The sequence below is a fragment of the Aquarana catesbeiana genome, linkage group LG04 (genome assembly GCF_042186555.1).
Source record: "Aquarana catesbeiana isolate 2022-GZ linkage group LG04, ASM4218655v1, whole genome shotgun sequence".
In the NCBI taxonomy this organism is placed as follows: domain Eukaryota; kingdom Metazoa; phylum Chordata; class Amphibia; order Anura; family Ranidae; genus Aquarana; species Aquarana catesbeiana.
In genome coordinates this window covers 9,693,905-9,707,878 of record NC_133327.1, presented here as the reverse complement: position 1 = coordinate 9,707,878, position 13,974 = coordinate 9,693,905, and the positions used below count along the sequence as shown (strand labels likewise).

At 45.2% G+C, this 13,974-nt stretch overlaps 1 protein-coding gene across 1 annotated transcript in view; it reads left to right on the top strand.

Annotated features, from left to right (window-relative positions):
- The window catches only part of XKR6 (XK related 6), a 298,974-nt gene that overhangs the window by 271,283 nt on the left and 13,717 nt on the right, over nucleotides 1–13,974 (top strand). The window contains exon 2 of the mRNA XM_073624820.1: nucleotides 13,739–13,935. Within this exon, the coding sequence (XP_073480921.1) occupies nucleotides 13,739–13,935 (197 nt within the window). The remainder of the gene's footprint in view (nucleotides 1–13,738; nucleotides 13,936–13,974) is intronic.

The window sequence follows — 13,974 nt, the reverse complement described above, 5'->3', positions numbered from 1 at the left end:
TGGCTAACCAGAAGGCTCCTGGCCCAGATGGGCTACCTACAGAAATCTATAGGCGATATGGCGAAGTGTTGCTCCCAGAATTATTACGGCTGTTAGAGGAGGTGGCTGCGGGGGGGAGGATGCCCTCTTCAATGACAGAGGCCACAATTGTAGTCCTCGCGAAAGAAGGGAAAGATCAACTGGAAACTTCATCTTACAGACCAATATCATTATTATGCTCAGATGCCAAAATATTGGCAAGAGTGCTTGCGGCCAGGGTGAATAAATATATACAAAATATCATACATCCTGATCAATCGGGGTTCATTCCCAACAGAGCCACTAGCATCAACATAAGGCGGGTATATTTGAACCTCCAGATCCCGACAATAGGTATGGGCTCACAAGCTGTGGTCTCCTTAGATGCCGCTAAGGCATTTGATAGCCTGGAGTGGGACTATCTTTGGCGGGCTTGGAAGGGTTTTTGGGTTTGGCCCTATGCTGGATAAAAGCCCTTTATAGGGCGCCAAGCGCCAGGATAAGGATCAATAATACTCATTCTGACCCGATTCAACTCGAGAGGGGATGTCCCCTGTCACCCCTGGCAATAGAGCCATTAGCAATTGCGATTAGATCTGCAGGGGGGATGCAGGGATTTAAAAGAGAGTCTGCAGAAGAAAGGATTGCATTGTATGCAGATGATATCCTCCTTTTCCTGGGGGATGCGGACTCATCCCTTGTAACAGTTATGAAGATCATAGAGGATTTTGGGCAGTTTTCGGGATTGATAATTAATTGGGATAAATCCGCCTTGATGCCTGTAGACACAATAAATTCTTCATTATCCTCGGTTGGGCAATTAAGGGTGGTGGATAGGATGAAATACTTGGGAATAAGGTTAACAAAAGACCCAAATCAATATATAGAGGAGAATTTTGCTCCTCTCTTGCTCAGGTTTAGACGTAAGTGTGACATCTGGAGCCGCCTCCCCCTCTCAGCTGCCGGTAGAATCAACCTGATCAAAATGATCTGGATGCCCCAACTGTTGTACCAGCTACATAATTCCCCGGTTTGGATCAGAATGGATTGGTTTAGGAAAATTGAAACATTATTTAGGGATTTAATTTGGAAGAAGGGACAGGCGCGAATAGGCTTGCAGGCACTGCAGTTACCAACAAAAGAGGGAGGAGCGGCAGTTCCACACCCCCGTAATTATTTCCTAGCTGCTCAGTTACAGCATCTGAGGGGTTGTAATATATCGGGGGTTGGGAACACAAATAACCGAATGATTCTTCAGGGAGCCCCCCATAGTAACTTGGTTGTAGCCCTGGAGGCAGACTCTCTCCCTCCCGGGCTTCTTACATTAAAATTAATGTCTAAGGTATGGCAGGCTGCCAAAACAATAATGGGATACAATGGATTAACAGAGTACACCCCGATCTGGGATAATAAACATCTTCCAGACTTGATCCCTATGGGTAAAATAATAGAGTGGGAGGTTTGTGGTATCGGAAAACTTGCTCAATTATATAAAGGGAATACTCTGAAGTCATTCACAGAGTTGAGGGGTGAGTACGGTATCCCAAACCACTCATTCTACAGGTACCTTCAAGTTAGGCATGCTCTGAATGCTCAGTTTAAAACACAAGCAGTGGAATGGTGTAGAGTCCCTCTTATACAAAAAATAGTTAATTCAGGATCTTCTAAGGCCTCATGCACACGAGACGCCGGTGCAAACTCTGCTGAACACATGTTTTTAAAAGCTGAAACTGGCGTTTAGAAACGCCCGTTCTGCCGTGTTTGCATGCCGCGTTTTACCGCGTTTGCGTCTAGAAGCATCTGCAGAGCAGAAAATGAAATTTTGTGACCCAAATTTGGGGCCCCGTATCTTAGCGCTAGGAATCCCAAGTTTGGTGTGCTAACACAGTGGAACTACTACTACAACATATCTAAATTTGGTGTTCCTAGCACCAAGTGGCCCTGAGATATGGGCCCCCAAAGTCGGGTCACAAAATGTCAAGCACTTTTCTGCCGCAGAGAATGACATTTTGTGACCCGACTTTGGGGCCTCATATCTCGGGCCACTTGGTGCTAGGAACCCCACATTTGGTTATGTTATAGTGTTAGTCCAACTGTGTTAGCATACCAACGTTGGGGTTCCTAGCACTAAGTGACCCCGAGATATGGGCTCCCAAAGTCGGGTCGCAAAATGTCAAGCACTTTTCTGCAGCAGAGAATGACATTTTGTGACCCGAATTTGGGGCCCCATATCTCAAGGCCACTTGATGCTAGGAACTACAAATTTGGATATGTGTTAGTGCTAGACCAACTGTGTTAGCACACCAAAATTGGAATTCCTAGCACCAAGTGGCCCCGAGATATGGGGCCCCAAATTTGGGTTGTAAAAAACACTTATAAACGCAAACGCGGCTAAACGCGGTACCCGTGTTTAGCCGCGTTTGGCGTCTGAAACGTGGAAAACTTTTGCGTCTGAACCCATTTTTTTGCTTCTGCAAAAACGAGGTTAATCACAACTGCATAAAAACACCAAAAAACGAGACTGTGTACATGGAGACATAGGATAACATTGAATGGGTTCAGGGGCAGTTGAAAACAGTGTCCAACTGCCTCTGAACGCTAGTTTAACAGCGTCTCGTGTGCGTGAGGCCTAAAGGTTTGATATCTGATATATATAAACAAATATGTGGGAAAATAATTCATGGGGAAACACTGGCTAAAAATAAATCCCATGGACTAAATTATTAACAAAACCTTTTTGTTTGTGGTAATGGGGGGATATTGCCTGGTTCTCACCACGTGTGAATTTTATAAATGTTCCCCTAGGTTCCTAAAACAATTTGAACATTCCACAATTTTCCGGTAATATCTCAAAATGCTGAAGACAGAATGAAACACGACAATTTTGAAAGCTTGTAAAAGAGCAAAACTAATAGCAAATATACTGTAGCTAGTAATAGTCAGTCACGTTCAACTGGACTTGTTCTGTAAGGTTGAAGACTTTTCGTAGCTCCATCAAGTCACTTCTTCAGTTCTAATGAGGGTCAGGTAGCACAATCACCTCAATCCAATCACCATGGAAGCTGTCAAGGCAGATGTTGATTGTCTAAGACAGCCTTTCTCAGTCTTTTTAACAAGAAGAAACCCTTGAAAAAACATTTTGGCTTCAGGGAACCCCTCCTAATAATAATTTTTATATGAACAGCTCACAGTACATTAGTAGTAATGGTCAGTGGGCAGAATGTTCCTTAAATTGGTGATCAGTGAGAAGAATGCTCCTTACATTGGTGATCAGTGAGAAGAATGTTCCTTACATTGGTGATCAGTGAGAAGAATGGTCCTTACATTAGTGATCAGTGAGAAGAATGCTCCTTACATTGATGATCAGTGGGAAGAATGTTCCTTACATTAGTGATCAGTGAGAAGAATGCTCCTTACATTGATGATCAGTGGGAAGAATGGTCCTTACATTGGTGATCAGTGGGAAGAATTCTTCTTACATTGGTGGTCAGTAAGAAGAATGCTCCTTACATTGGTGGTCAGTGGGAAGAATGCTCCTTACATTGGTGATCAGTGGGAAGAATGCTCCTTACATTTATGATCTCTGGGAAGAATGCTCCTTACATTTGTGGTCATTGGGAAGAATCCAACCTTACAGATAGCTAAAAAGATCATTGGTGTCAGTGGTTACTCATCCGAGAGGCAGAAAGCGCTAATGGCTGAACGAACCCCTGGCAACCTCTGAAGCAATCCAAGGGTTCCACACCACCCTGGTTGAGAAATCCTGGTTTAAGAACGAAATGGAAGGTATGAAAGTTGTGGAACCAACCTGTTCTAGTCAATCCTTGATATTTGGATGTCTGCATAGGTGTTAAGGAATGGCTCAAGATAGGTGGGCAGATTCTGAAGGTCAGGACACAGCTTAGATATTCTTTCAAGGACTGTGAGGTGCACATTTGGGACAGAGAGCAGTGTGCGGGGACCGCTGCAACAGCTTAGTTTTAAGGTAAGTATTTTGGGACAGAGAGGACAACAGGTTTGCAAGAGACAATAAAGAGGCCATCTAAGTCAACCCGAAACAGTCAGCAATGAATAGGGGTGGGGGCTTTCAACACCATCTATCTTCCTACAGAGAGAGGTGATGGTCATAGAGTTTGGACACGCTACAAGTGTGTTCGGAGATATGCTGCAGAAGAAATTCAGAGACTGAGAACATTTACATGAGACTATTAGAGATTGCGGACATTAAAGCACCCTTACAAATCACTGCTCTATGGACTTCTGGGGTCCAAAGGTTGCACAAGTACCAAAGGGCTGCAAGCACTTTAGATTATCACGTCATGTCATGTGCGGTTCTGAATGGTCAAGTACTGAGAGACATTTTGTATTGTACTTTCAGGGCCCATTCATATTTTAAAGCATGCTAAAATGCACGCATGAATGAGCATTGCCACAATGTATGGCACTGCATCTGTTCTACTTGAGGTGTGTTGCAGTCTGGGCCGGGACAAGGGGTTGACAGGTGGGACGGCTGCCCTGGGCACTATGGTATCATGAGGGGGGCACTGCAAGGAGATTGGAGGGGGAGGGGGATTTGTGTTGGGAGGGGGAATTTGGGGAGGGCGGTAGGGGTTAGAATTGTTCTAGGAGGGGGAAATTTGGGAGGATTTGTTAGGAGTGGTGATTTAAGGTGATATGTGTTGGGAGGTCAGATGGGGAAAGAGAGTTTGTGCTAGAAGAGGTGATATGGTAGAGGAGGTAGAAGAATGTTTTTTTTATTTTTGTGGGGCTGTGTTACTAGAAGGGATGATTGGGGGGTATTTGTGCTAGGGGAGAGGGGTTTGTGCTAGGGGAGAGGGGTTTGTGCTGGGAGGGAGATTGGGGGAGAAATTTGTGCTGGGAGGGGAGATTTGTAGTGGGGGGGGGGTGTACTCCGAGGGGAAATTTGATGGCTAGGGGATTTGTGTTAGAAGGGGTGATTTTTGTTTGGGGGGGGGGATTTGGGGGATGGAGGGGCAAAGATTTGTTCTGGGAGAAGGGAACTACTGGGAGAAGGGAATTCAGCAGGGGGTAGATTTGTCCTGTGAGGAGGGGAAATTTATGCTTAGAGGGTAAGTATGTAGATTAGTGTTCAATTCCTTTCTTGGGTGGGGGGGGGGATTTTTGCTGACATATAATGCTCTTACATCTTGGAGGGGGGGGGGCACAGTTTGGCATGTTAGCCCTGGGCTCTATATGGCCTTGTCCTAGCACGGTTTGCAGTACCATATATTGTAAATGACACCCCAGCACATTGCACAGTAGGGACCAACAGACATCGCACCACAACACATACAACATGCATTTGTTAAAAAAATTATTCATGCACAATTTTTCATCTGCTGTGGCACATAATGGGCTGCCGCAATGTATGTTAACACATACCCCAACATGTGGTAAAGAAATAAGGTATACCTGTGCTTAAACCCAATACCTTGTGCATGTATACCTTGTGTCTAAAATCAGGTGTTAAAGGTGTGTGACCACATGTTAACACTAAAAATGCTGGATGAACCCTCTGCAAATTGCTATACACCTTTATCAGCAAACTTTGCAATGATCTGAGTGCAGGTATACCTTTCTTCTATTGCAGTGCAGATCAGTGACCAGACCTGAGCCTGTAGCTCTCCTACAACTTGAGTCTATTTGCCCCATATTAACACTATATCAACTGTACCATTTTCATTGGCGTTGCTATGGGGGAGCAGGGGGATGCGGGCCGCACCCGGTTGACACCCGCCAGAGGGGTGACACCAGGGGCTGGGACTGGGCGGGGGCGCCTCCAGTCTCGGGCGCAGTGTGCTAACCTAGAGGGGAGCGGAAGTGTGCTACTACAGTGTCGGCGCTCACTAGCACGGAGCATTTGCCCACATCCCCTGCGGGGTGTCCCCGGGTCTCCAGCGCAATTATTGCTGACTCATTAGCAGCCGGTATCTGTCCCAGCCGGTGTCTTGCCGAGAAAGTTCCCTCGGCGGATAAGTTCCCCCCTGTACTACGCAGGCGCATCGCCTGCGCAGTACGAACTACTATCAGCCGCCGGAGATAGCCGAAGCTCAAAATGTTCAATCAGCTGTACACGGCGCCTGCGCCCTAGGTCCAGTTTCCTTCCCCACCATCCAAGTGGACCTAGAGGGGGAATAAAAAAGAGCCGAGCGAAGCGAGGCCGTGCCCGAAGCGTGGCGAGCGAAGCGCCGTGTACAGCTGATTTTCCCCTTTTCACTTTCGGCTATTTCCGCCAGATCCTACTGCGCAGGCGCAGCGCCTGCGCAGTAGAGGGGGGTCCTTATCCGCCGAGCGGAACTTTCTTGGCAGAACATCGGCTGCATGTTTATAATAAAGTCAGAGCACCGAGGGAGGTTTGCCGCAGGTTCCTCCTCTGCTCTGACGTGCCTTCTGACAAGACAGGAGGAGAAGCCTGGGATGGAGATATCCCGGCGCTGAGGTCCCGGTAACTGGTAAGTCTGTGCAGGAATCTGAGTATTTGTGCAAGAAGGGGAAGGGGAATTTATACTGGGAGGTATTAAGATTTTTTTATTTTTTTTTGCTGGGAAATCTGGAGGCGAGTGCCTTTGTATTGGGGTGGGGGGGGGATTGTGCTTGTAGGGGGGATTTGGCGAAGAGAGGTTAAATAGAAGGATGTGTGCTGAGGGTGGCTTGGGTGGGGGAATAAGAGAATTTGTGTAAGAAGGAGGGGTTTGGGGGGATTTATGCTGTGAGGGGGGGGGATCTGTGCAGGGAGGGGGGAGAAGAGGGGATTATTTGTACTGGGGGGGGGGGGGGGGTAAGAGAATTTGTATAAGAAGGAGGGGTTTGGGGGGATTTATACTGGGAGGAGAGATATGGGGGGAATTTTGTGCTGAGAAGGTGGATTTGCGCTGAAAGGGGGTATATGAGGGTGATGATTTGGGCTGAGAGGAGGGATTTATGTTGAAGGGGGGGAAATGAGGGTGATGATTTGTGCTGAGAGGGGCGATTTGTGCTGAAAGGGGGGAAATGGAGGGGAAGTAGTGCTGAGAGGGGTTATTTGTATTGGAAGGGGGCATATGGGGGCATGAGGATTTTTGCTGAGAGGGGGAATATTGGGGGGGGGGATTTGTGCTGAGCGGGGGGGGGGATGGGGGAAGGAGAAAGAGGAACTGTGCTGGGAGGGGGTATATGGGGATGAGGGTCACCCCACACATAGTTCTTTTAAACGATGAGGGGAAGAGGTGGCACCATGTTTTACCACACCAGGTAACACCAACCCTAGTGATGCCACTGAGCATTTGTATTTTACAGAGCAGAGTAGGGACTGGCCAGAGAATAGGGACTTTGGCGCAGTTGGCCTGCTTAAACATTTATTGCAGTGTGTGTGAACTAAAAATCCTTGTTTTTTTTTTTTCATTGAAAAGTTTGGTAGAAAGGGTATATAGCAGTGTGCAGCTAGTTATTCCGAAATTTCTAGTGCCAACAAGTGTTAACACATCACAAGTGTGAATGGGCCCATAGACAATCACAAACACGTCGAAACCAAACCTGACAGGCCAGCTCCACCTTACAACCACTGCACATCTCCAATAAGAGGAACACTCATTACAGCAAAATATTCAGGCAAGGGTCACACTCTTGTCACAGACCATGAACAACTAAATCCCAAAAAGAATCTTATAAATCCTCTGCTCCTTTTTTCACCACTTCTGATTGAAGTCAATGGGAAGCACGTTTTTTCATTTGTTCCAGCCATTTTCAAGGATAATTTGCAATCTTTTCATAAGAAAAAAGGATCACTGGGCACTGCCATGTTCCAATGCAAAAAACAGACCATTGTAAAAGTAACATTCAGCGGAGAGAGGGTATTTTAACGTGGCTTAAAGGGCAAGATTCAAAATGTCTAAAAAGCGATGTTATGGAACATTATGATTTATCCCTTTAAAAGTGACATAAAAAAAATAAAATAAAGGCGCTGGGTCCTCATTGAAAATATGCCAGACCCTTTTTCGGGTGTGCAGCCTGGGTGGCCAGGAAAGAAAGGGCAGTGAGTGTGCAGCCACCACTCTTTTCCTGTACCATACCAGACCACATCCTTTTCAACATTGGGAGTTACCTTGCAAGAGGGGGTGGCAAAACTACTGTATCCTTATAAGCCTCCTTGTGGATGGGACAAGGAGCCTCATCCCCCTATCTGGTCCCCAAGAGGATATGGTGGTTTGTGGGGTAGTTATTGGAATCTGGATAAGGGACAAGGGGCCTCCCCCCATCCAGTCCTCAAGAGGATATGGTGGTTTGTGGGGTAGTTATTGGAATCTGGACAAGGGACCTCACCCCCTCCCCCCATCCAGTCCTCAAGAGGATATGGTGGTTTGTGGAGTACTTATTGGAACCTGGACAAGGGACAAGGAGCCTCATTCCCCTATCTAGTCCTCAAGAGAATATGGTGGTTTGTGGAGTACTTATTGGAGCCTGGACAAGGGACCTCATTCCCCCATCAAGTCCCCAAGAGAATATGGTGGTTTGTGGGGTACCTATTGGAATCTGGACAAGGGGCTTCACCCCCTCCCCCCATCCAGTCCTCAAAAGGATATGGTGGTTTGTGGGGTACTTATTGGAACCTGGACAAGGGACAAGGAGCCTCATCCCCCTATCTAATCCTCAAGAGAATATGGTGGTTTGTGGGGTACTTATTGGAGCCTGGACAAGGGGCCTCATTCCCCCATCAAGTCCCCCAGAGAATATGGTGGTTTGTGGGGTACCTATTGGAATCTGGACAAGGGGCTTCACCCCCTCCCCCCATCCAGTTCTCAAGAGGATATGGTGGTTTGTGGGGTACTTATTTGAATCTGGACAAGGGGCCTAACCCCCCACCCCCCCATCCAGTCCCCAATGGGGGTTTGTGGGGTACTTATTGGGATCTGGAAGCCCTTTTATAATAAAGGACCCCCCCCCCATTTTAAGCTCCCTCCCCTAAGGTAATGAGTATGGGATGTTAGAACGCCTTAAAACTCATTCCCCAAAAAGTTTCAAAATAGACACCCACCCCATGAAAAAGCTCTTCAATGCAAAAAACAGTAAAAGCTTTCCCCCCCTGTCAGTATTGATTTAGGAAGAGGGACATCATCTGGGATCGATGGCCAAATATGGCCAATGTGTTTAGTGTTTTGCTACATAAACCTGAAGCTCATCCCTGTTGGAGGTCAAAGAGCTGCTATGAAAACCGCTATGATTCTCTCAACAGGATCTTTTTTTTTTTTTCCCAAGGATTTGAAGGTATAATAAAATAGGCTACCAAGGACTGACATCTGATAATCGTACCAATTACACATCTATAACAGGTTTATTCCGTGGAGTTCCCAGCGTTTTGCAGTTTTCTAGGCAATTACAGAAATGTATGAAAACTGTGTCAGAGGGCAGAGTCGTGGGAGTCCGGGAATTGTAATGCTCGAGATCCGCACAATGGTAGAATCCCAAACACTTGCCGATTAAAATGTACAGTCATGTAAGATAGAGGTTACGTATTTTAGTGTGATTTTTGAAATTGCAAATGTCCTACGAATCTCAATGTCGTTTTGGGTGGCATGTGAAAGGTTCGGCAAGAAGGTGGGGTTGTCCTATGTACTCCCAGCAGAATCTTCTTATATCCGCAGAGGAAACGAGAGTCTCTGCCCCCCCGTTTTTTGCAAATGTGCCAAAAACGCATTAAAACATGTGACATTCTTGCGGTGCCATTAGTACCCCAAATATGTATAGCAGCCGCACATCTTTTTTGCGTATTTTCCACTTGACAAAACGTGCATAAATATGAATCGCCAGTGGCTCAGTGGCAAAATTTGGTACTTGGGCTTCTTCTTGATGCATTTTTTTGCGTGGCGGGCAGCCTATTTAAGTCAATGGGATGTCACGCCAAAGACACACTAAAACGTGGTGCGCCACTACACTCAGATGTGAACGTATCCTTAAGTTGTACCATACAACTATCCTGAGAAACATGTTAGGCAAAGAACTTTAGCTAATCTCTTCCGTAGATAGATGACATGGTCTAATTAATGGTTGCAAATACTTCACTAATAATGTCTCAATTTTCAATTTTATGAATTAGAGAAGGGGAAGGGTGTGAGTATACCATCATTAGTAACCAGAGAGGGGAATGGTCCCTTGCCACAGTCATAAGTCCTTGTCATGTTATGCTATATATGTGGGGCTACAGTGGGGATGGGGGGGGGGGGGGGGGTAGAGGGGGTGGATATGGAAATGCAAGAGGGATGAGTTTGGGTGAGCATTAGGCTGGGTGAGAGTGAGTTGATTACTCAAACTTTGGAATGTAGGAGAAACAAAGTTAATTAAGAGAGGAGGAGAAAGGTGGTGATAAGGTTAGGCAGGAAGGGATAAGGGGATTCTTCAACCTGCATTGTCCAACAAATAATATCATAATAGTACAAAGTTCCAGGTAAATTTAACAAGAGAAGTCTGCTTTACCTAAGGCTAAGCTCTCCAGATATTCTGTTGTAATTGGGAAAGTATTCCAAGAGAACCACTTCTTTCGAAAGGTTTCTTTCTTTCCTTTGATAGTTGAGGAGATATCCTCCAATATTTCATTACCGTTTGTTCGTACAAACCACTGTTGTAAAGTGGGGGGATTGTGCTTAACCCAATTTGCCGGAACGCAAGCTCAAGCGGAATGTACGCTAATTAGGGAGTTTTTGTAATTTTTTGTTTTGGAATAGCATTGTGGTGGAGAAGGAAGAAGAAGGGCTCATGCAAAGCATGGAGATCCATACATTTTAGGGATATTTCCACCACCTTCTGCCAGAACTTTGTTAGTTTTGGTTCAAAAAAGTATGCAGTAAGGTTCCCTCACCTTCTTCAAAACACCAGGTGGAGGGCTGGGTTTGGAGAGAAAGTATATAGTACACTGGGGACTCTGTAAATCCTTTGACCATTTCTATGTGAACTGTAAAGGATGTGAGTCATCCCTAATAATAAGTAGAGAATAAAGAGAGGAAAGTGTATGTCTGACTGGACCTTGACCACTGCCCAAGGCTTCAAAGGATGTGACTGTGTGGGGGGATAAAAGTTAGATGAAGTTGACACGTTCTCAAAAACCCAAGGAAAGAGTAAAGGGCATCTTTGGACAAATGCCACCAATGATGGCCAGGTGCATTGCCAAAATGAGACTGTATCCCAATTTCTGACAATTGATGGTCAAGGTCCAGTCAGTTGGCACATTCTCCAGGACCAAAAGGGGAAGAATAAAGGGGATCTTTTGACAAAGTCGCCAATTATAACCAGGATGGAGCATTGCCAAAATGTGAGACTATTCTAATTTATGACAATTGATGGTAGTCAAGGTCCAGTCAGTTGACACGTTCTCCAGGAGAAGAGTAGAGGGGGTCATGGCCACCAATGATAACCAGGACAGTGCACTGCCCAAATGCGAGACTGTATCCTAATTTTTGACGATTGCCGATGGTCAAGGTCCAGTCAGTTACTGAGTATTCTAGATATCCTCCCAATAGAGGAGATTCCTAAACAGGCTATTGCCAGGGCCCTCTTTCAAGCCCGTAAAATGATTCTGAGGCACTGGAAGTCTACAGAACCTCCCACAATGAAAGAATGGATTACCCAAATGGGTGAAACCATCTGCCTAGGGAAGCTTATCTATCAACATAGGGGCAAACGAGGCAAGTTTAAGAAAATATGGTCCCCCTGGCTAGAGATAGCCCAGGTAGACTTGGTAATGGATCGAATATTCTAACAATTGATAGACTATCTACAGGGTGATTTAAAGAGGTGCTTGCTCGACAGTACCCTCTGGTGTTCAGTAAGGCTTTCTTTGACTGTGCGGGTAAGGGCTATCTTCATACATGTATTTATCTACAGTCCTGACGGACCAATTTTGCTCTGGAGAATGTATGTCTTTTATTTTGTGTTTAATAAAAACCTTTTTGTTAGAGAAAAAAAAGGTCCAGTCAGTTGACATGTTCTCCAGAACTAAAAAGAAGAGTATAGGGGGTCTCTAGACATAGCCACCAATGAAACCCAGTATAGCGCATTGCCAAAATACAAGACTGTATCCCAATTTTTGACAATTAATGATGGTCAAGGTCCAGTCAGTTGAGACATTCTCCAGAACCCAAAGGAAGAGTAGAGGGAGTTTTTGGACAAAGCCACCAAAAATAGTCAGGATGGTGCATTGCCAAAATGTGAGACTGTATTTTACTTTCTGACAATTGATGATGGCCAAGGTCCAGTCAGTTGACACATAATCCTGAACCAAAGGGAAGAGTAAAGGGGGTCTTTGGACATAGCCAACAATGTCGGCTAGGATGGTGTATTGTCAAAATGTGAGACTCTATCCTAATTTCTGACGACTGACGATGGCCAAGGTCCAGTCAGTTGACACATTCTGCAGAACCGAAGGGAAAAGTAAACGAGGTCTTTGGACATAGCCACCAATGTTAGCTAGGATGGTGCATTGCCAAAAATGTAAGACTGCGTCCCAATTTCTGACAACTGACGATGGTCAAGGTCCAGTCAGTTGACACGTTCTGCTGAACCAAAGGGAAGAGTAAAGGGGGTTTTTGGACATAGCCACCAATGATAGCCGGGAGGGTGCATTGCCAAAATGTGAGACTGTATCCTAATTTATAACAATTAACTTCAACCAATGCTGATCACGTTTAAAATAATTACTAAGGGCCCATTCAAACCTCAGGAACGCACTCCTGCAACCTTCACAGCACGTGTTGCACCGCATTGCTACACTCAGTAGTGCACTAGGGGAAAAAAATGAGGCATATCTGTTTTTTTGGCGTTGCTTTGAATAAGCTGTACTGATGCAAAGACTTGTTGATGTACAATGCGCCGTGCAATAATGCATTGCAATGGACCAGGTAGTTTTAAATGGGCCCTGTTACCATCCTAGGAGGCAAGCTTTATCGTTAATTATGAAGGTTTATTGATTCTGATTGAGTGGGGTTCAAGTTTTATGGTCCTCAACAAACACAAAAAAAAATGTACCCAAATGCAAATACTTTAAACAGCGGTAAAATTAATACTCTCCAAAGCTATAAAGTGGCAAACACTTCGAATTAATTTCCATTTGTACACTGATAGGTTCTTGCTGGTATTTTTTGGCTGTCCTTACATGACCCCAATTGTGAAGTGTTCCTTGTTGAAAGCTTATGGTGCAGGGTGTGCTAGTCTTGTGTTGGTGCTCCATCTAGCGGACACATTCAGAAATACATCATGCCACTTTTACAATAATTATCATGAATGGCCCCAGGTAAATTCACTAAAGGATAAGTCAACCTTTCACAAAAAAAATAAATAAAAATGCTCATATATTTGCAGGAAAAACGTGCATTTATTAATTTTTTGCAAAGCATTGTAACTACGATCACTGGATGGTGGGTCCAATGCCAGGCTCCTGCAGACTCTTCCTCCAGCTCTCTGTCCATACCGAGGTGCGGGCTTTCGTTTGGAGAGCTGGAGAACGTGTCAATGGATTATGAGTGTGATGATCGTCACACTTTTTTTCCATTGAGAACCACATGTCTGTCTTCTATTGTGGTAGTTTATTTATTCACAGAAGGTTTGTTTAAGTGATGTCATATGCACACCTTCGATCTACATATGAATGTGATAGACTCTTTGCAACTGTTAGTTTACCAAAGCACACAAATAGCATTAACCTTTTTTTTTTTTTTTTTTTGTGTGTTCTCTTTAGATACATTCGAACCATGTACTTGGGCATTCAGAGCCAGAGGCAAAAGGAACACCGACGTCGCTTTTATTGGGCTATGATGTATGAATATGCAGACGTCAACATGTTACGCCTCCTGGAGACATTCCTCGAGAGTGCCCCCCAACTGGTGCTACAAATCTGCATAATGATACAGAAGAACCGGGCGGACACGCTTCCATGTGAGTGATCCTCGTGTTGCGTAGAGCGTATACACTGTG